The sequence below is a fragment of the Schistocerca cancellata genome, chromosome 4 (assembly GCF_023864275.1).
Source record: "Schistocerca cancellata isolate TAMUIC-IGC-003103 chromosome 4, iqSchCanc2.1, whole genome shotgun sequence".
NCBI lineage: Eukaryota > Metazoa > Arthropoda > Insecta > Orthoptera > Acrididae > Schistocerca > Schistocerca cancellata.
The window spans coordinates 163,685,980-163,708,720 of NC_064629.1; the positions used below are offsets into that span (position 1 = coordinate 163,685,980).

General features: G+C 45.6%; 1 protein-coding gene across 5 annotated transcripts in view; it reads right to left on the bottom strand.

Annotated features, from left to right (window-relative positions):
- Positions 1-22,741, bottom strand: part of LOC126185146 (transcription factor CP2) — an 838,084-nt gene that overhangs the window by 335,062 nt on the left and 480,281 nt on the right. For all 5 annotated transcript variants that reach the window (XM_049927991.1, XM_049927987.1, XM_049927988.1 and 2 more), the window contains one exon: positions 7,651-7,777. In XM_049927991.1, the coding sequence (XP_049783948.1) occupies positions 7,651-7,777 (127 nt within the window). The remainder of the gene's footprint in view (positions 1-7,650; positions 7,778-22,741) is intronic.

The window sequence follows — 22,741 nt, forward strand, 5'->3', positions numbered from 1 at the left end:
ATAGTGCTCAGAGCCATTTGAACCATTTTTCTATGCTGGAGAAATTTACACCCTACATGGATCCGTCAAATAAGGGTTGAGTCCGACTCCACTATTACCACGGCTAACAATTTTCTTCTTATCCTATGAGAGTAACATTTAATGATAATACATGAAATGTATTTGCAGTTGCGATTGTGGTCAACCATCGGGCGTCCGATGGAATGACGGCAATGAAATTTGGTGCCAGATGGGGTCGAACCCGAATTTCCCGCTTATCACGAGCGGTCGCCTCACCATTAGGCTATCCGTGCACGCTTCACGGCCAGACTCAAACTTCCACATGTCGTCAGCCATGTGGCTACAACCTGCGTGCGCACATCCATTATGTATATCGCATGCCTGTCGAAAGGAACACTGCATCGTACGTCTGAACAACGTAGCTACTGCAATATCGTATATAACGATAACAAAAGGGCAAAGTCTGTTGCACACAAACCGAGGAAGGGGTTCTGAGCTGACTGCAGGTAGACTACAGACTTTCGCTCTCCACGGCACTAGGAGGAGAAGGATGGGGCGCCCATAGGCCAGGTCACCTTTTGCCTCCAAGGAAGATCCCCGATACTCTAATAGTAGTCTGCGTGGACCTCGGGGCGTCCTGAAGAAACTGTGTGGATTAAAAATACCCACTCCTACCCGAGACTGAACACAGGACTTCCACAGCAGACTCTAAGAGCTCTACCCGGTAGACCACCACGGTCTACAATGACAACATCCTTAATAAATAAGTCCTGAATAACACTTGTTATTGAAAGACAAGGTATTTCATTGAAAATACGGTTGGCATAAACATATTTATTTATAGCGATGAAATTCATTTTCGATATGCAAAAGTTTCTAACTTGAAGGAAAGGCGATGAGAAGAATCTGGGGCCAGACGAGAGACGGAGATACTTTGAGATCAATAAAGGGCCGGCCTTTGTGGCCGAGCGGTTCTAGGCGCTACAGTCTGGAACCGCACTGCTGCTACGGTCGCAGGTTCGAATCCTGCCTCGGGCATGGTTGTGTGCGATGTTCTTAGGTTAGTTAGGTTCAGGTAGTTCTAAGTCTAGACCTCAGATGTTAAGTCCCATAGTGCTTAGAGCCATTTGAACCAAGATCAATAAAGCGTAACGAAATTTATGAGATCATGAACCAGCCCGATGTTTCACAATATGAAAGTAATCTGTATGCCATAGACCCGACTTCCTACGCAAGCTTCCATTACAACAGTGTCCCTGAAGCTTCTCATAAGAGGGCAGTTGCTCTAATCCACTGACCTACAAAAACACTGAAGCACCCACAAGACATGTCGGATGTCAATGTAATTTCGTACTTGTACACTCCATCGGCGACGAACGAGCAGAGTTGCAGTTCTCTTTGACAGGGAAGAACAGCCACTAGAGTGCGTTAATATTGTTGCTAGGACAGGTAGGGTATATAAGGAGCGTGAGCAGCGTCAGATGTTCAGTGATCATTGTGAAGGACACAGAAATGCCGCGTATTTGTATGAGACAGCGTTATCAGCACCTGATAGAGTCCGAAAGGAGCCTCACTGTGGTTCCCCATTTGACCGACCGGTCGAATCGTGGAACATCTAGATTTGTTTACATGTGGCAGTGGCCCCATGTTGGACAGTGCACCAAGCACGTGGTACCCCCTCCACATCTGCATTTAGCAGCGGACTCGCTGCAACAGTCTGTGTCATCCCGCGCTACTGGTCGGAGTCTAGCAGCTGCTATGCTAAGGAATTACCGTCCCTGTGTATGCTGTCGTTAACACCACAAAAGAAACACTGCATTTGGGGTGGTGCCACGACCGAGAAGCATGGAATACTGCTGAATGGCATCGCATTGTATCTGGCGATGAAACGCGGTTCTGCACAAACTCAGATGACAGTCACCGAATATACTGGCAGCCTGGGGAGAGGTACTATTCTTCCCATGCTTTGCAGAGGCACAGTGGTGTTATTCCCGGCGTCATCGTGTTGGGAGCCATCGGGTATGACTTCAGGTCACGGCTGCTGCTATTGAGAGAATTCTGACGAGACAGCGGTACGTCACGGACATCGTGTGTTCTCATGTGCCACCTCTCATGCGACAGTATCGTGGTGCCATTTTTCTACAGGACAATGCCTGCCCACATATGGCACGTGTCTTTATGGCCTGTTTGCGTGATGCTCGGGTACTCGATTTTCTAATTAATGGAATAAAATGACATATCTTCGTAAATGGTAAAGTTTCATTTCGTTCCCTCCTCTCCTCCAGGGTGGTTCAGTTTTTTGTCAGATGTTGTACAGTATATACAAGGACATGTCAAACGATGAAAACGTAAAACCAGAAAGCTCCCACTACTTAACGAAACTAAAATATCCAACTCGCAATCGACGCTAATTACGTGAGGGAAGAAATAAAATGTAGTAGTAGAGGGGAGGGGTGTGTTACGTTGAAGGTTTGGCACAGACGTTCCGTTCAAAGTTACGGAAACAGGAAACAAAAGTTATCCACCAGTACGAAAAGCGGGTACGCTCTTTAGCACAGTAGAAAAGCTTTCTGTAACTGAGACCCATAGAACTTGAAGGGATTAAGAGGGAAGGAATATAAAATCAGACAGAGCCAGCAATCGGAGAGGGGCTCAAGATCATTTTGTAGACGCAAATCAAAAGAACCAAAAAGATACCCCAGCAAAGAATAGCAGGAAAAAAGCTTTCGAAGTTTGTACTTATAAATCCTGAGTCAGTTTGGAAAAGTGTCATCTCATGATGACTGTGAATTTATCATACATGACTCTGTAGTAATGTTGATGATGAAATAACGAGGGCAACACAAACACCCAGTCCCCGGGCGGGCAAGATCCCCGACCCAGCCGGGAATCTAACCCGAAACTCCGTGATCCGGAGGCAGCAACGCTAGTTACTTGACCACGAGCTGCGGACGGCTCTGTAGGAAAGTAATGCGTGGGACTGTAACATCGAATCACTAGCAGCATGTCTAGAAACGACCATGAAACGCGGTGGAGACTGCGTAGTTATATGAGAACGCTTTTCTACCGTAGGTGTCAGAGATTTGACATCCAGTGAGGACAATAAGGGTGAGAAGCAACACATCAGTATACTGGGATGTACTGCATGCGATGATGAGTTAAATTACACACAATAATACGCTCATATCTCAACATGTAAGTACCGAACACGATACCAGACAAAAATATTCAACTGCAGTCGCGACATAAGCACTTTTGGCACTCACTGAACACGAAACTGAGAATCTGAAATGATTTTGGAGAGGTCTCTTGGGAAAGTGGAATATTAGTAAATCGTCTGCTTTGACGCAGAATTCAGTGTAATATGTCCAGAAAAGTAAGAGTAGTAACAAAGGCCAAGCGAATACTGATAACTTACGTATCAACATTCGTTGAAATTAGTTTAACACCGACAAATATACGAGTCGATATGCATAGAGGTGAGAGGAAACATAGCATACATGAACTACGCACTTATCTGGGCTAACAAACAAAGAGCGACGCAATCAAACATAAAGAGCATGAAGCGCATGCCTGACAAAGGGGGAACACTGAATCATGATTGCTACAGTGGTAAATACACTGTCTGATCGTAAGTATTCGGACACCTCTATGTAATGCAGAACTGACCACTAGATCTCACGAGAGGCGGGCCCACCAATACAAAAATGGGTGTCAGTAGCGAAGCAGTGTCATGAGAATGGGTCGTTGTGACAGCTCAGTGATTTCGAACGTGGACTAGTCACTGGATGTAAAGCGAGTAACAAATCCATTAGGGACATTCCACCCCTTCTACGGGTGCCTGGGTCGATTGTTGCTGATGCGATTGTGAAATGGAAATGCGAAGGAAGAACCACAGCCCAATCGAGACCAGGAAGATCTTAAGGACAGAGAGACAGGGACCATCGAACATTGCGGACGGAGGTTGTAAAAAAAAAAAAATCGCAGGATATCAGTGGAAGGAATCACTGATAAGTTCCAATGTGTTACCAGCAGTCCACCTAGCATAATGAATGTGCGTATGGAGTTAAAAGTAATAGGGTACTATGGTCGAGCAGCTCCTAAGAAGTTGCACATTTCTGTAATCAATGCTAAGCGACGGTTGAGGTGATATAAAAATCGACGCCGCTGGCAGTCGGTGACTGACAACGAATTTTTTGGTGTGATGACTCACGATGTACCACGTGGCAGTCCAATGGAAATGTTTGAGTTTGGCGAATAGTTGGAGAACATTACCTGCCATCATGCGTAGTGCCAACGGTGAAGCACGGAGGAGGTGGTGTCGTGGACTAGAGGTATTTTTCGCGTTTATGGTGTGGTCCCCTTACTGCGCTAAATGAGGAAGAATATAAAACACGTTTTACAGCACTGTGTCCTGCATGCAGTAGACGAACAGTCCTGACACAATGATTGACTGTATCACTATGACAATGCATCCTGTCATAAATCAACATATGTGAGGCATTGGTCTGCGAAAATAACTGTCCTGCCCGGAGTCCCGGTCTGAACCCAATGGAACACCATTGAGACGAGTTAGAACGACGACTTCGCTCCAGACTCCAGCGTCCAACATCATTACAGTCTCTGTATTCGGTTCTTGGGGAAGATTAAGCTGCCATTCCTCCACAGTCATTAAGACGCCTTATTGAAGGTGTCCACAGCAGATTTCAAACCGTCACAGATGCGAAGGGTAGGCACACCCCATAGCAATCTAATTCTACATCTACAGCCATACTCCGCAAGCCACCAGACGGTGTGTGGCGGAGGTTACCTTGAGTACCTCTATCGGTTCTCCCAGTCTCGTATTATTCGTAGAAAGAAAGATTGTCGGTATGCCTCTGTGTGGGCTCTAATCTCTCTGATTTTATTCTCATGAACTCTTCGCGAGATATACGTAGGAGGGCCAAATATACTGCTTGACTCCTCGGTGAAGGTATGTTCTCGAAACTTCAACAAAAGCCCGTACCGAGCTACTGAGCGTGTCTCTTGCAGAGTCTTCCACTGGCGTTTATCTATCATCTCCGTAACGCTTTCGCGATTACTAAATGACACTGTAACGAAGCGCGCTGCTCTCCGTTGGATCTTCTCTATCTCTTCTACCAACCCTATTTGGTACGGATCCCACATCGGTGAGCAGTATTCAAGCAGTGGGCGAACATGTGTACTGTAACCTACTTCCTTTATTTTCAGACTGCATTTCTTAGGATTCTTCCAATGAATCTCAGTCTGACATCTGCTTTACCGACGATTAATTTTATATGGTCATTCCATTTTAAATCACTCCTAATGCGTACTCCCAGATAATTTATGGAATTAACTGCTTCCAGTTGCTGAATCTTTCTTCCTATGTATTCGCAGCACATTACGCTTGTCTACATTCAGATTCAATTGCCATTCCCTGCACCGTGCGTCAATTTGTTGCAGGTCCTCCTGCATTTCAGTACAATTTTCCATTGTTACAACCTCTCGATATACTACAGCATCATCTACAAAAGCCTCAGTGAACTTCCGATGTTATCCACAAGGTCATTTAAATATATTGTGAATAGCAACGCTCCTACGACACTCCCCTGCGGCACACCTGAAATCACTCTTACTTCGGGAGACTTATCTCCATTGAGAATGACATGCTGCGTTCTGTTACCTAGGAACTCTTCAATACAATCACACAATTGTTCTGATAGTCCATATGCTCTTACTTTGTTGATTAAACGACTGTGGGGAACTGTATCAAACGCCTTGCGGAAGACAAGAAACACGGCATCTATCTGGGAACCCGTGTCTATGGTCCTCAGTCTCGTGGACGAATAGCGCGAGCTGGGTTTCACACGATCTTTTTCGAAACCCATGCTGATTCCTACAGAGTAGATTTCTAGTCTCCAGAAAAGTCATTATACTCGAACATAATACGTGTTCCAAAATTCTACAACCGATCGACGTTAGAGATATAGGTCTATAGTTCTGCACATCTGTTCGACGTCCCTTCTTGAAAACGAGGATGAACTGTGCACTAATGTTAAAAATTGGGTGGACTGATAAGGTAAGGAATGAGAAGGATCTGCGCAGAATCGAAAGGAAAGGAATATGTGGAAAACACTGACAAGGAGACGGGACCGGATGACAGGACATCTGCTGAGACGTCAGGAAATGACTTCTATGGTACTAGAGGGAGCTGTAGAGGGTAGAAACTGTACAGGAAGACAGAGGTTGGAATACATGCAGCAAATAATTGAGGACGTGTGTTGCAAGTGCTACTCTGAGATGAAGAGGTTGGTACAAGAGAGGAATTCGTGGCGGGCCGCATCAAAACAATCAAAAGACTGATGACTCAAAATAAAAAATAAAAATAAAAATAAAAAATATAAAAAAATTGGTGTACGGATACTTTTGATCAGACAGCGTAAATCGAATTATCGTTTGCTCGTGGTAGGTAAAATATGGTATATTAAATGTAATAGTGTACATATAAAATTATTCTCATCTATGCAGAGTAAAAGCAAAAGATGTAAGCAGCAACCTCTCAAGAATTACTAAATTAACTTATGTCTTATAATTTACTTCGTTGCTGTACGGAAGTATGAGGATTTCACAGCAAAATAGGACCATATTATTACAGCAGGGCAGTGTAGTGTCATGTATCCACACCCCGCAATTGAATCATATGTGGAAATGGTTACTGTACGTACTAAAAAATATTAACACTACGGACAGGAATAGTTTTAGTTATCATTTATCCAAACATCAAGCAAAGCTGTACTTTTACAGTGACCACTCTTTATGCTTTGTAATGAAGAGAAATGTGTTTGATGTGATTACCAGCCTTACTGCAGTCGCGAAAGACGTTCTCTGTAAGTCATAATACGTTCTAACTGCGACCGCTGACATCGGAATGTAAAAGCTGACCACTATATTTTTTATTTCTTTCACGCTGATCGTCTGTTGCACAATATTTTCTTAAGAACTTGATATTTATTTTCTGTTATGGAAAGAAACTTTTTGTGCTGACTTAGTGTTGTGATTTAAATAATCCTTACAGGAAAGCAGTGTGCATAAACGTAATGCAAAACAGCTGCTAGCCACTAAATTTACGAAATATTTAAATCAATTTATGGTTTTTGTCATTAACAGTTCCGAATAGCCAGTTCATTTTCAGGCGACAGCAATGCGTTTATGAAAGGTAACACTGACTTTTTCTCGTTGGGTGGTACCCCACAGTACAAAGAGGACGAAGTGAAAATTAAGCTAATTCCTATTCTCAAGGTGAAAACAACAGTAATATGTACAAAGAGCGTAAAAAAATGAAACGTTTTCACTGGCACAATGACGCGACGAAGTATTTAAGACATGATCAACATGGCTGCTCTTAACTGAACTCCAGATATCTGAAGATGAACTGACAGTTTGAAATTGATAATGACAAATACAGTAAAAGGAGTTACCTATTTCATCAATTTAGTGGCTGTTAGCTGTTTCACAGTAACGAATCTTATTATAAAGGCATTGTTACCCTCCAAATTTCAGCTGCAAATAACGTACTCGTTTTGCTATCTGGAGTGGAACAAGGGAAGTGTTTCACTGCAACCAGACTGAATATGTAATGCGGGTACTCACCTCATGCTGTAGGATCCGGTGGTGAGGTCGACCCCCAGGCCCGAGAGGCTCCCGTCCAAGTCGGCTGCTAGGTTGTCATCGATGTCCTCCACTTGCCAGCTACTCATCTTCTCTCCCCCACCCGTTCCTGAAACACCACAAACGCACACATTTTACTAACCACGAACACAGCAAGGAAAGAGTTTAGCGTCCTTAGCCCTTACAGACGGACCACTAGCTTGCTGGCCACGAATGGAGGACTCCATACTGGCGTTCGCGTAAAGTCACGCAGAGCAACTGCAGAACAATTTTTCCAGTGATTGGAATGGGATTTAAATACAGCACTTTCTGAAACTGAGCATTAATCACAGGCGAAACGCTAGTGAAACTGAACACGAGGTAAACTGACAACAGCACTTGGCAAACCAGACAATTTCACAGTTATCCAAAGAGAATCAGAGCACGAACTTGACAGTGATGGCACTGACTGGCGCAGAATATCTCATACGCTGGAGGCGCCCAAGCACAATGAGAAGAGCAGCAACGCCGGCCGAGAGCGAGCGATGGATGTGTGGGCCCGTCGCCAGGCAGATTTTCTTTGCTGGCTTTTTCCGGCACCAGTAGTCGCTCTTCCGGGCCACTCACCTTGTTCCGGAAATTTCCAGTTGCGAGCCATCTCCAGCAACGATAATAGAATTACCTAGACTGTGCAGCAGAAACGTGGCGGTTCTCACTGTTGTACGATGTGGTTCGTAACACTCAGTCCTTGCATCTACATCTACACACTTACTCCGCTAGGTACCATACGGTGCATGGCGGAGGATACCTTGTAGTACTACTAGCCATTCCTTTTCCTGTTCTACTCGCGAATGAAGCATGGGAGAAAAGACTGCGTTTATGCCTCGTTACGAGACCCAATTTACACTGAAGACCCTAATAAACTGGTACATGTGCCCAATGCCGGCCGGAGTGGCCGCGCGGTTCTAGGCGCTACAGTCTGGAGCCGAGCGACCGCTACGGTCGCAGGTTCGAATCCTGCCTCGGGCATGGATGTCTGTGATGTCCTTAGGTTAGTTAGGTTTAAGTAGTTCTAAGTTCTAGGGGACTGATGACCTCAGAAGGTAAGTCCCATAGTGCTCAGAGCCATTTGAACACCTGCCTAATATCGTGTAGGGGCCCCGCGAGAGCGGAGAAGAGCCGCAAAACAACGTGGCATGGACTCGACTAATGTCTGAAGTAGTGCTGGAGGGAATTGACACTATGAATTCTGCAGGGCTGTCCATAAATCCGTAAGAGTACGTGGGGGTAGAGATCTCTTCTGAACAGCACGTTGCAAGGCATCCCAGATATGCTCAATAATGTTCATGTCTGGGGGGTTTGGTAGCCAGAAGAAGCGTTTAAACTCAGAAGTGTGTCCCTGGAGCCACTCTGTAGCAATTCTGGACCTGTGTGGTGTCGCATTGTCCTGCTAGAATTGCCGAAGTCCATTGGAATGCGCAATGGACATGAATGGATGCAGGTGATCAGAAAGGATGCTCACGTACGTGTCACCTGTCAGAGTAGTATCTAGACGTATCAGGGGCCCCATATCACTCTAAGTGCCCGCGCCCCACACTATTACAGAACCTCCTCCAGCTTGGACAGTCCCCTGCTGACATGCAGGGTCCATGGATTAATTAGGGTGTCTCCATACCCGTACACGTCCATTCGCTCGATACAATCTGAAACGAGACTCGTCCGAACAGGCAACATACCTGCAATCATCAATAGTCCACTGTCGGTTTGACGGGCTCAGGCGAGGCGTAAAGATTTGCGTCGTGTAGTCATCAAGTGTACACTAGTGGGCATTCGGCTAAAAAAGTCCATATCGATGATGTTTCATCGAATGGTTCGCACGTTGACACTTGTTGATGGCCCAGCATTGAAATCTGCAGCAATTTGCAGAAGGGTTACACATCTGTCACGTTGAACGATTCTCTTCCGTCGTGTTGGTCCCGTTCTTGCAGGAACTTTTTCCGGCCGCAGCGATATCGGCGATTTGATGTTTTACCGGATTCCTGACATTAACGGTACACTCATGAAATGGTCATACGGGAATATCCCCACTTCATCGCTACCTCCGAGAGGCTGTGTTCCATCACTCGTGCGCCGACTATAACACCACATTCAAACTCACTTAAATCTTAATAACCTGCCATTGTAGCAGCAGTAACCGATCTACACTTGTTGTCTTGTATAGGCGTTGCAGACCGCAGCGCGCGTTCTGTCTGTTGACGCATCTCTGTATGCCTATACCAGTTTCTTTGGCGCTTCAGTGTATCTTGTCTTCGCGGTCCTTGCGCGGTATGTACGTTGGCGGCAGTACAATGGTTCTGCAGTCGGCGCAAACGCCGGGTCTTGACATGTTTTTCCCTCCGAGGATTCTCACTTGATTTCACACAGCATTCTCATAATACTCGGGCGTTGATCGAACCTACCGCTAACAAATATTGCAGCAAACTTTTGAATTGCTTCGACATCTTCCTTTAATCCTACGTTTTGGGGATCCAAAACATTCGAGAAGCACTGAAGAAAGGATAACATTAGCGTTCTGCAGGCTGCAAAAAGACAGAATGGCTAAACTTTCAAGGAACATTCCTCGGACGTAGAAGAAGAAAAAATAAATAAAAAAATGGCTCTGAGCACCATGGGACTTTACTTCTAAGGTCATCAGTCCCCTAGAACTTAGAACTACTTAAACCTTACTAACCGAAGGACATCTCGCACGTCCAAGTCCGAAGCAGGATTCGAACCTGCGAACGTAGCGGTCGCGCGGTTCCAGACTGTAGCACCTAGAACCGCACGGTCACTCCGGCCGGCGAAGAAAATACTTAGATGGACATGGGTCCGTAAACGCTTTATTTTCGTGTTACAATACATTTTCTACTTCTTTTCGTAATTGCATTTATCAGGGGGGACACACAGAAACAGAACGTAACAGCATTTATGTAACGTTTTCTTATATGATACCCACTTGGTTACGGTATGAAACATTTTCTTAAATGATACGCTGAAAATTCCCTACTTTAGCAAGGATATATTCATCATCGCATTAAATTCCTGATGCGCTGATGTATCCCTTGGGCCAGCATTGTTGGTGCACGTTCGTCCACTGAGGCTCAACGGAGAAACGCTTTCTTAGAGAATACTCTACCTATCCTGCTAGAACATATGCCTTTACGTGTAGGACAAAAGATATAACATACGTCATCAAAAGTATCCGGACACCCCAAAAAACATACATTTTGCATATTAGGTGCACTGTGCTGCCACCTACTGCCAGGTACTCCATATCAGCGACCTCAGTAGTCATTAGACATCGCGAGAGAACAGAATGGGACGCTTCGCGGAACTCACAGACTTTGAACGTGGTCAGGTGATTGGATGTCACTTGTGTCATACGTCTGTACGCGAGATTTCCACACTCCTAAACATCCCTAGGTCCACTGTTTCCAATGTGATAGTGAAGTGGAAACGTGAAGGGACACGTACACCACAAAAGCGTACAGGCCGACTTTGTCTGTTGACTGACTTAGACCGCCGACAGTTGAAGGAGGTCGTAATGTGTAATAGGCAGACATCACACAGGAATTCCAGACTGGATCAGGATCCACTGCAAGTACTATGACAGTTAGGCGGGAGATGAGAAAACTTGGATTTCACGCTCGAGCGGCTTCTCATAAGCCACACATCACGCCGGTAAATGCCAAACGACGTCTCGCTTGGTGTAAGGAGCTAAACAGTGGACGATTGAACAGTGGAGAAACGTTGTTTGGAGTGACGAATCACGGTACACAATGTGGCGATCAGATGGCAGGGTGTGGATTGGCGAATGCCCGGTGAACGTCATTTGCCAGCGTGTTTAGTGCCAACAGTAAAATTCGCAGGCGGTGGTTTTAAGGTGTGGTCGTGTTTTTCATGGAGGGGGCTTGCACCCCTTGTTGTTTTGAGTGGCACTATCATAGCATAGGCCTACATTGAGGTTTTAAGCACCTTCTTGCTTCCCACTGTTGAAGAGCAATTCGAGGTTGGCGATACATTTCTCAACACGATCGAGCATCTGTTCATAATGCACGGCATGTGGCAGAGTGGTTACACGACTATAAGATCCCTGTAATGGACTGGCCTCCACAGAGTCCTGACCTGAATCCTATAGAACACCTTTGGGATGTTTAGGAACGCCGACTTCGTGCCAGGCCTCACCGACCGACAGCGATACCTCTCCTCAGTGCAGCACTCCGTGAAGAATGGGCTACCATTCCCCAAGAAGCTTTCCAGCACATAATTGAACGTATGCCTGCCAGAGTGGAAGTTGTCATCACGGCTAAGGGTGGGCCAACACCATATTGAATTCCAGCATTACCGATAGAGGGCCCCCCGTACTTGTAAGTCATTTTCAGCCAGGTGTCCGGATACTTTTGATCACATAGTGTACGTCACGCACGATGGACTTGCTACTGATTTCCGTGTCAATGTCCGTAGGCGTCTAAACAACAGATTCCATGACAGATGGATAGGTAATGGTGGACCAAGTCTTTAGCCTCCACGTTGTCCATTAGATGTTCCTTTACGGGGGCATTTCAAACCTCTTGTCTACGTTAACGAGGTACAAAATGCACAAAGTCTTCGTGCCCATACTGTGAAAGGCTGTGAAACAATATGCATTGCTCCATGTATACATCACCGCATCAAGGATTTAATGCGACGGCGAGTTGATGCATGTATCGTTGCTAAAGGGGGGGGGGCTTTCGAATATTGCATTTAGGAACGTGTTTTATACCGTAACCGAGAGAGTATGGTGAACATTTCGTGTAAGATACGTATCATGCAGTGCTTGTACGTTCTGTTTGTTTCCCTTGATTACTGCGATTATGAAAAGAAGTATAAAATGAGCTCTAACATGGAAATAAAGTGTTTCCCCATACATTTTTGTTACACCTTTGCTGGGTTTCTCTCAATAAACCGTTGTCGACTCCATCTTACGTGCTCGTTCCATTTGATATGGCTTTCCAACGTCACGGCTTGGTTTTTTAATCGACGTAACTTTATCAGGCAGTACACCACTAATACTTTAGTGGAACAAATGGTTCAAATGGCTCTGAGCACTATGCGACTTAACTTCTGAGGTCACCAGTCGCCTAGACCTTAGAACAAATTAATCCTAACTAACCTAAGGACACCACACACATCCATGCCCGAGGCAGGATTCGAACATGCGACCGTAGCGGTCGCCCGGTTCCAGACTGTAGCGCCTATAACCTCACGGCCACTCCGGCCGGCTTTATTGGAACATTACATGTTTATTTTCCCTACTCATCTGCACTAACTTTCGTTTCTCTAATCTTGGAGCAAACTTCCATCCATCTCACCATATAGAAATTCTGTCTATGTCATACTATATGCTCCTACAGTCAGTCAACGACGACACTTTCCAGAACTCTACCTTAGTTGACCTCGACGAGCTACAGCTAAGAAGGAGAAATATCCAGACATATATAGCATGCAGTACGCTACACTGGACGACGGATAATCACCACAGACAAACTTATTTCTGGGTGTTCAGGATGAAAGCGTAAAAGAACTTCTAACGCTATCAATACACTGAAACAGAGATATGCACATATATACATTGCGTTAGTATCGCGTACACAAAGCTCAAAACAGTAGCGCATTGGCGGAGCTGTCATTTATACTCAGTTGATTCATGTGAAAAGTTTTCCAACCTGATTATGGGCGTGCGACGGGAATTAATAGACTTTGAACGCGGAATGGTAATTGGAGCTAGACGTACGAGACATTCCATTTCGGAATTCGTCAGGGAATTCACTATTCAGAGATACACAGTATCAAGAGTGTGGGAAGAATAACAAATTTCAGGCATTACATATCACCACGGACAACGCAGTGGCCGAGGGCCTTCGCTTAACTACCGAGACCAACGGTGTTTGCGTAGAGTTGTCAGTGCTAACAGACAAGCAACACTGCGTGAAATAACTGCAGAAAGCAATGCGGGACGTGCGACTAACGTATTCATTAGGACAGTGCGACGGAATCTGACGTTAATGGGCTATGTCAACAGACGGCCGACGCGAGTGGCTTTGCTAACAGCGCGACATCGCCTGCGGCGCCTCTCCTGGGCTCGTGGCCATATCGTTTTGACCCTAGACGACTGCAAAACCGTGGCCTGGAAAGAAGCGTCTCGATATCAGTAGGTAAGTGTTGATGGCAGGGATCGAGTGTGGCTCAGACTCCAAGAAGCTATGGTCCCAAGTTGTCAATAAGGCACTGTGCAAGCTGGTCACGCCATAATTCTTCACGACTGATTTGAAGAACATTCTGGACACTTTCGGCGTATGATTTGGCCACCCAGACCGCCCGACATGAAATCCATCGACCATTTATGTGACATAATCTAGAGATCAGATCGTGCACAAAATTCTGCACCCGCAATACTTTTGCAATTATGGACGCCCACAGAAGCATGGCTCAACATTTCTGCCTGGGACTTCCGACGACTTGTTGAGTCCATGCCACGTCGAGTTGCTGCACTACGCTGGCAGAAGAAGATCTGATACGATATTGGGAGGTATCCCATCAGTTTTCTCACTTGACTGTAAACTGTAGCCGGCCGCAGTGACCGTGCGGTTCTAAGCGCTACAGTCTGGAGCCGCGAGACCGCTACGGTCGCAGGTTCGAATCTTGCCTCGGGCATGGATGTGTGTGATGTCCTTAGGTTAGTTAGGTTTAAGTAGTTCTAAGTTCTAGGGGACTGATGACCTCAGAAGTTGAGTCCCCAGAGTGCTCACAAGGGAATCTCCCCATCGCACCCCCCTGCAGAGGATTAATGCATGGATTAATGCATGGTGCGACAGCTGGCAGCTTTCCCTAAACGTAGATAAATGTAATATAATGCGCATACATAGGGGCAGAAATCCATTCCAGTACGATTATGCCATAGGTGGTAAATCATTGGAAGCGGTAACGACCGTAAAATACTTAGGAGTTACTATCCGGAGCGATCTGAAGTGGAATGATCACATAAAACAAATAGTGGGAAAAGCAGGCGCCAGGTTGAGATTCATAGGAAGAATTCTAAGAAAATGTGACTCATCGACGAAAGAAGTAGCTTACAAAACGCTTGTTCGTCCGATTCTTGAGTATTGCTCATCAGTATGGGACCCTTACCAGGTTGGATTAATAGAAGAGATAGACATGATCCAGCGAAAAGCAGCGCGATTCGTCATGGGGACATTTAGTCAGCGCGAGAGCGTTACGGAGATGCTGAACAAGCGCCAGTGGCGGACACTTCAAGAAAGGCGTTACGCAATACGGAGAGGTTTATTATCGAAATTACGAGAGAGCACATTCCGGGAAGAGATGGGCAACATATTACTACCGCCCACATATATCTCGCGTAATGATCACAACGAAAAGATCCGAGAAATTAGAGCAAATACGGAGACTTACAAGCAGTCGTTCTTCCCACGCACAATTCGTGAATGGAACATGGAAGGGGGGATCAGATAGTGGTACAATAAGTACCCTCCGCCACACACCGTAAGGTGGCTCGCGGAGTATAGATGTAGATGTAGATGTAAGTTGGCACAGTGGATAGGCCTTGAAAAACTGAACACAGATCAATCGAAAAAACAGGAAGTAGTTGTGTGGAACTACGAAAAAAAATAAGCAAAATATACAAACTGAGTACTCCATGAGCAAGATAGGCAACATTAAGGATAGTGTGGGCTCAGGAGCGCCGTGGTCACGTGGTTAGCGTGAGTAGCTGCGGAGCGAGGGGTCCTTAGTTCAAGCCTTCCCTCGAGTGAAAAGTTTAATTTTTTATTTTGAGACAATTATCAAAGTTGAGGCACTCACACATAATCAACTTCGCTCTCCAAAATTCTTGGAGATGTTCAGATTTGCTTGGACACATGCAGGATTTGACGGTCTACACACGGAAAAATTTGAAAACGTTAAAATCATATGTTTTGACAGAGCACAGGGAAAACTGTGCGACTTTGAAACTGTTGCATTCATTTGTTGCAGTTTACGTGACAAACTCTTATGTTTTCATCACTTTTTGGTAGTGGTTATCACATCCACAAGAAAACCTAAATCGGGCAAGGTAGAAGAATCTTTTTACCCATTCGCCAAGTGTACAAGTTAGACGGGTCGACCAAATATTGCTGTAATGTGACGCACATGCCGCCACCAATGTCGTATAGAATATATCAGGTGTGTTTTCCTGTGGAGAAATCGGTTGACCTATGACCTTGCGGTCAAATTTTTCGGTTCCCATTGGAGAGGCACGTCCTTTCGTCTACTAATCGCACGGTTTTGCGGTGCGGTCGCAAAACACAGACACTAAACTTATTACAGTGAACAGAGACGTCAGTGAACGAACGGACAGATCACAACTTTGCGAGAATAAAGAAAGTAAAATTTTCACTCGAGGGAAGACTTGAACCAAGGACCTCTCGTTCCGCAGCTGCTGACGCTAACCACGGGACCACGGCGCTCCTGAGCCCACACTATCCTTAATGTTGCCTATCTTGCTCATGGACTACTCAGTTTGTATATTTTGCTTATTTTTTTCATAGTTCCACACAACTTTTTCCTGTTTTTTCGATTGGTCTGTGTTCAGTTTTTCAAGGCCTATCCACTGTGCCAACTTACAACTAAATCTGAGGGTGGTGCGATGGGGAGGTTCCCTTGTTAGAGCCATTTTTGTAGACTGTATATAAACCATTTACGGAAAGCAGTAAGAAACGCAGATTGTTCCCTGACGAGGTTTATGTCTACACAATGATGCCATTGTCGTGCGATCAAGGAAATTCATAACGACTTAGACAGTATTCCCATTTCGTGGATTGAGTGGAGGCCTCTCTAAATGCTGATGGATGCAGGAGAATGCCAACCAATATGAGAAAGGTACAAGATAAGTGGTTCACTTCGAGAGTGCGTAAGTGCATTTAAATATATAAGGGTAATACTATTAATCACTATTAAATAGAACGAAGATGTAACATTAATAGTAGGGAAGGCGAAGGAGCGTTTTGGGGAGAATGGGATGTTGTAACGGAAAGCGCATACTAAACGCTAGTGTGATCAATTCTCGAGTATGGCTGCAGTATGTTAGAGTCCTGGTCACGTAGGTCTGGTGATGGACATGGAAAGTATCAGAGGTGTGTAACGGGTCATTTTAGACGAAGTGAAAGCGTAATAGAGATGCTCAGGTAACTTCAGTGGGAATCACTGGTATAAATAAGACGCTGATTTCGGGAAATCCTGTTGGATAAATATAGAGAACTAATATTTGAGTAAGACTATGCGACAGCTCTGCTGCCTCTATCGGATATTTCGAGTAGGTAGCATTACAATAAGATTAACGAGATTGGGGTGTGCAGCGGGGTCAATATTAGCACGAAGCACCCTCTGCCTCACACAGTGGCTTTCGGCGTGTGTAATTAGATGATTTTAAGAAATATTCACTCAGAATATGAACTGACGGACATTACACATTACATAGGTTGTGCGAGTTCCGTAATGGGGTCCAAGAATATTTTTCTAAACTGCATAACGTAGTCTTCACCAATTTAAGCTAATCTCCAAGTCGTGTCAAATTTGCAATCCACATCCGCTGATGTTAGACTTACGGACTCCAACTGCGTTCCTGCTGCCCAAGTTATCTCACCGTGTGATGAGGACAGATAGTGTGGTAGTATAATTAATTCCAATTCCTACACCATTCCCGATGCTGCGCGGAAGCAATGCCCTAATTTACCTATTTTTATCGTCCTACGTACTTACGTCTTCAAAAAATTCCGAAAGAAATCGTGCAGCATTTTCATGTTTCTTTCAGAGTCTCCTGCAGGTGATTTTTGAGCTGACTTGTGACATACTCGTTAAAGCCAAACAAAACCACAGGAAAAATGCAGCTCTTTTTTGTGTTTTTTTTTCTTGTTTGTTAATCGCGACTGATACGAATCTATTCCAATGCAGCTACACTGAGGGGATATGTAACGCAAGTGCTATGCAAGCAACCTCTGTGACACAATTAGAGTTTCTAAAAGATATTCTAATTATTCTCTGACTGTCATTTACTTCCCCAACCACAAGATTTATATAGCCGTACGATCTAAAATTTTTGCGAAAGACACGTTAAATATTTCACCGTTGTGGTTGACTCTAGTGGCTTATCGCGCACAGCAAAGTCGAACACTTGAAAATCTTTACGAATCTGACTTACATTATGTGACCAAAAGTATCCGGACATCACAAAAAAACATACGTTTTTCATATTAGGTGCATTGTGCTGCCACCTACAGCCAGGTACACCATATCAGCGACCTCAGTAGTCATTAGACATCGCGAGAGAACAGAATGGGACGCTTCGCGGAACTCACGGACTTCGAACGTGGTCAGGTGATTGGGTGTCACTTGTGTCATACGTCTGTACGCGTGATTTCCACACTCCTAAACATCCCTAGGTCCACTGTTTCCAATGTCATAGGGAAGTGGAAACTGAAGGGACACGTACACCACAAAAGAGTACAGACCGACCTCGTCTGTTGACTAACAGAGACCGCCGACAGTTGAAGAGGGTCGTAATGTGTAATAGGCCGACATCTATCCAGATCATCACACAGGAATTCCAAACTGGATCAGGATCCACTGCAAGTACTATGACACAGTTAGGTGGGAGGTGAGAAAACTTGGATTTCATGGTCGAGCGGCTGCTCATAAGCCACACATCACGCCAGTAAATGCCAAACGACGCCTCGCTTGGTGTAAGGAGCTAAACAATGGACGATTGAACAGTGGAAAAACGTTGTGTGGAGTGACGAATCACGGTACACAATATGGCGATCCGATGGCAGGGTGTGGCCATGGCGAATGCCCAGTGAACGTCATCTGCCAGCGTGTGTAGCGAAAAATGGCTCTGAGCACTATGGGACTTAACATCTGTGGTCATCAGTCCCCTAGAACTTAGAATTGCTTAAACCTAACTAACCTAAGGACATCACACACATCCATGCCCGAGGCAGGATTCGAACCTGCGACCGTAGCAGTCGCACGGTTCCGGACTGCGCGCCTAGAACCGCGAGACCACTGCGGCCGGCGAGTGTAGCGCCAACAGTAAAATTCGGAGGCGATGGTGTTACCGTGTTGTCGTGTTTTTCATGGAGGGAGCTTGCACCCTTTCTTGTTTTGCGTGGCACTATCACAGCACAGGCCTACATTGATGTTTTAAGCACCTTTTTGCTTCCCACTGTTGAAGAGCAATTCGGGGATGGCGACTCCATCTTTCAACACGATCGAGCACCTGTTTATAATGCACGGCCTGAGGCAGAGTGTTTACACTGGCCTGAGGCGGAGTGGTTACACGACAGTAACATCCCTGTAATGGACTGACCTGCACAGAGTCCTGACCTGAATGCTATAGAAGACCTTTGGGACGTTTTGGAACGCCGACTTCGTGCCAGGCCTCACCGACCGACATCGATACCTCTCCTCAGTGCAGCACTCCGTGAAGAATGGGCTGCCATTCCCCAGGAAACCTTGTAGCACATAATTGAACGTACGCCTGCGAGAGTGGAAGCTGTCAAGTCTAAGGGTGGCCCAACACCATACTGAATTCCAGCACTGACGATGGAGGGCGCCACGAACTTTTAAGTCATTTTCCGCCAAGTGTCCGGATATTTTTGATCACATAGTGCATGTTAGAAATTCTACCGGGAAGTGGCACAGAAGTTAGGACGCCTTTGGGTTAAAAGTGGTATTTAAATATGAGTCCACCCAACCCATTTCACGTTTTAAGAGTTTTCTTTGAATCATGCTAGGCAAATGCAAGCATGTTTCTTTCAGTATAGTCACTGATTATTTGCTCCCTCATCCTTGTCCAATCTCAACTAGTATTAATAGGGTTCGTGTCACTGGAGCCAAACTGCATCTCTTTGGAAGCTCTGCCGAAGATGCGAAAAATAAACATAGTTGATGTTGTAATCGATCTGTGTCTTTTTTTTCACGCTTTATATAAATAAGACATACATTTCTATCCAGAAGGTCACAATCTCGGAAAGAGGATTGGGTTGGGCTGATTGGGTTAAAGTGACCATACTATGAGGTCACCAGTCCCTCCATCCTATATGCGTCAAGCCGGGAAGAGTCCTCATAGAGGAAAGACACAGAAGACAGATCCTGAGGAATCCGACTATAACCGAGAACCAATAAAACCAAAAGACAGACGCAAGTAGGCAAAGGGGCACGTAATACTGTTGCATAGCCAGTACGCTTTACTGCTGTATCAACTGAGATACTAATGCGAGTACGGTTTTATAATGGAACGATATACTTTAATGACATTCCAAAAACCTTGAAAAGACAAGTACAGTATATAACGCTCGTTTATGTTCGCTTTGAAATTTTTCGTATAAGTATCCGAAAAAATGTGCTAAACCGTCGTAATATGCAGCAGGGAGAAAGGTCTGCGCTAGTAAGACAAAACGTATTTCCTCTTGGCTCTATACGATATAGATAGTCAGTTACGGTTGTTGTAAAAGGAACGAGTAAGTGCTAACTTTTAGTCTATCAGAAGGGGGCTAGGAAAACCACTTCAAATGCGTGTACAAATTCATATTTAAGTGGAGAACTTTTGTGGAAACAAGTATGCTATCGAAAGGCTTGATACAAGGCGAAGCTTACCGCGAGAGCACCGCTTGGCGGCGTTTATATGACAATAGACGATTCCCACAGCATTGTCTTCACTTTTATCATGTTTCTCGAATATTTTTGCGAGACGTTTCGACGACAACGTTAACAAGCCTTACACCAATGTACTATTCGTATAAATAAGATTCTAACGCCGTTAAAGAGTACATCGTTCCATTAAAAAGTTCTTGCTTCATTATCTCAGATGACAATGAGTATTAAATAATTTAGTTGAAACAGGGTCCACAGCCGTAATAAACTTCTTGAAACAAGTAAATTTCCCGCATTTGCTGTTATACATATTTATTTCATTTTTGTTTTATGTACTACGACGATTCGGCTGTGAAACTATTTTCACGCGAAATGTATAAATCGTTAACTACGTATAATGTGGACTTCAATAATGTAAGTTCATAGGTAGTACGTAGTGAGCCGGACATGATAAACATTATATCTCGTAAGATCGCTGGAAATTTATCTCATTGATAAGTTCTTGCTTACGGAACCACAACAGTGAACATACTAGGTATAGACACAAAGTTAATTCAACATATCTTGGTGTTGGGAGGGAGAGGGGAGGGGAGGAAGAAGCTGAACGACGACTACGGAACACGTGTTATGCGCGCCACAGGAATTGCATCACGCTCCTTAATAGATCAACCACATGGAATTTCTCACACACACACGCGCGCGCGGTCGTACACGCACACGCACACACACAAGGACATTATGACCCATAAGGATATTAGCCACGCTTGCCAGCAAAGGTGCATGTTGCATACCGCCACGAATTCCATTGCAATACGGGGAAGTACGAAAGGTTTGGGTTTCATGTTGACTCACCGGCGAGGTAATTACAGATGATGGATAAGCTCGAACTGGACTTGGATGAGGAAAGAAACCGCTCATGTCCTTTTTCTCTTAAGCGGTGCAGGGAAAGCACGGAAAACTTAAATAACGTTCTAAAAATGGCTCAAATGGCTCTGAGCACTATGCGACTTAACTTCTGAGGTCATCAGTCGCTTAGAACTTAGAATTAATCAAACCTAACTAACCTAAGGACATCATACACATCCATGCCCGAGGCAGGATTCGAACCTGCGACCGTAGCGGTCGCTCGGCTCCAGACTGTAGCGCCTAGAACCGCACGGCCACTCCGGCCGGCGGACCACGATGTCGCCCAGTGTAAACTATTTCTGTGGATACATCAGTTGCAGCTGAAGAGCACTACACACTTTTCTGCCTTAAACAGGCCATTTACTTGTGCCAAGTTGTCAGCTTCAAACTGTTTGCATGAATTGATTTCAGTCAATGGGGAGTTTTCGAAGTACTCATGCTGCCATATTCCACAGTGGTTGAGTCAGTCTCTTGCTGAATGCAACCCAAGTTGATCAGACAGCGGTTCGACACAATATTACACGGAAGACAGTAAATATATCTCAACTGCACAGACATTCTCACAGTTTTAGGAGCTTTCTTCCCTTCGGCGCTACCCATTACTGTACAGTTTTACGAAGAAATCTTTGTTGGTGTTTCCAAAGACTTATACACTCCTGGAAATGGAAAAAAGAACACATTGACACCGGTGTGTCAGACCCACCATACTTGCTCCGGACACTGCGAGAGGGCTGTACAAGCAATGATCACACGCACGGCACAGCGGACACACCAGGAACCGCGGTGTTGGCCGTCGAATGGCGCTAGCTGCGCAGCATTTGTGCACCGCCGCCGTCAGTGTCAGCCAGTTTGCCGTGGCATACGGAGCTCCATCGCAGTCTTTAACACTGGTAGCATGCCGCGACAGCGTGGACGTGAACCGTATGTGCAGTTGACGGACTTTGAGCGAGGGCGTATAGTGGGCATGCGGGAGGCCGGGTGGACGTACCGCCGAATTGCTCAACACGTGGGGCGTGAGGTCTCCACAGTACATCGATGTTGTCGCCAGTGGTCGGCGAAAGGTGCACGTGCCCGTCGACCTGGGACCGGACCGCAGCGACGCACGGATGCACGCCAAGACCGTAGGATCCTACGCAGTGCCGTAGGGGACCGCACCGCCACTTCCCAGCAAATTAGGGACACTGTTGCTCCTGGGGTATCGGCGAGGACCATTCGCAACCGTCTCCATGAAGCTGGGCTACGGTCCCGCACACCGTTAGGCCGTCTTCCGCTCACGCCACAACATCGTGCAGCCCGCCTCCAGTGGTGTCGCGACAGGCGTGAATGGAGGGACGAATGGAGACGTGTCGTCTTCAGCGATGAGAGTCGCTTCTGCCTTGGTGCCAATGATGGTCGTATGCGTGTTTGGCGCCGTGCTCGTGAGCGCCACAATCAGGACTGCATACGACCGAGGCACACAGGGCCA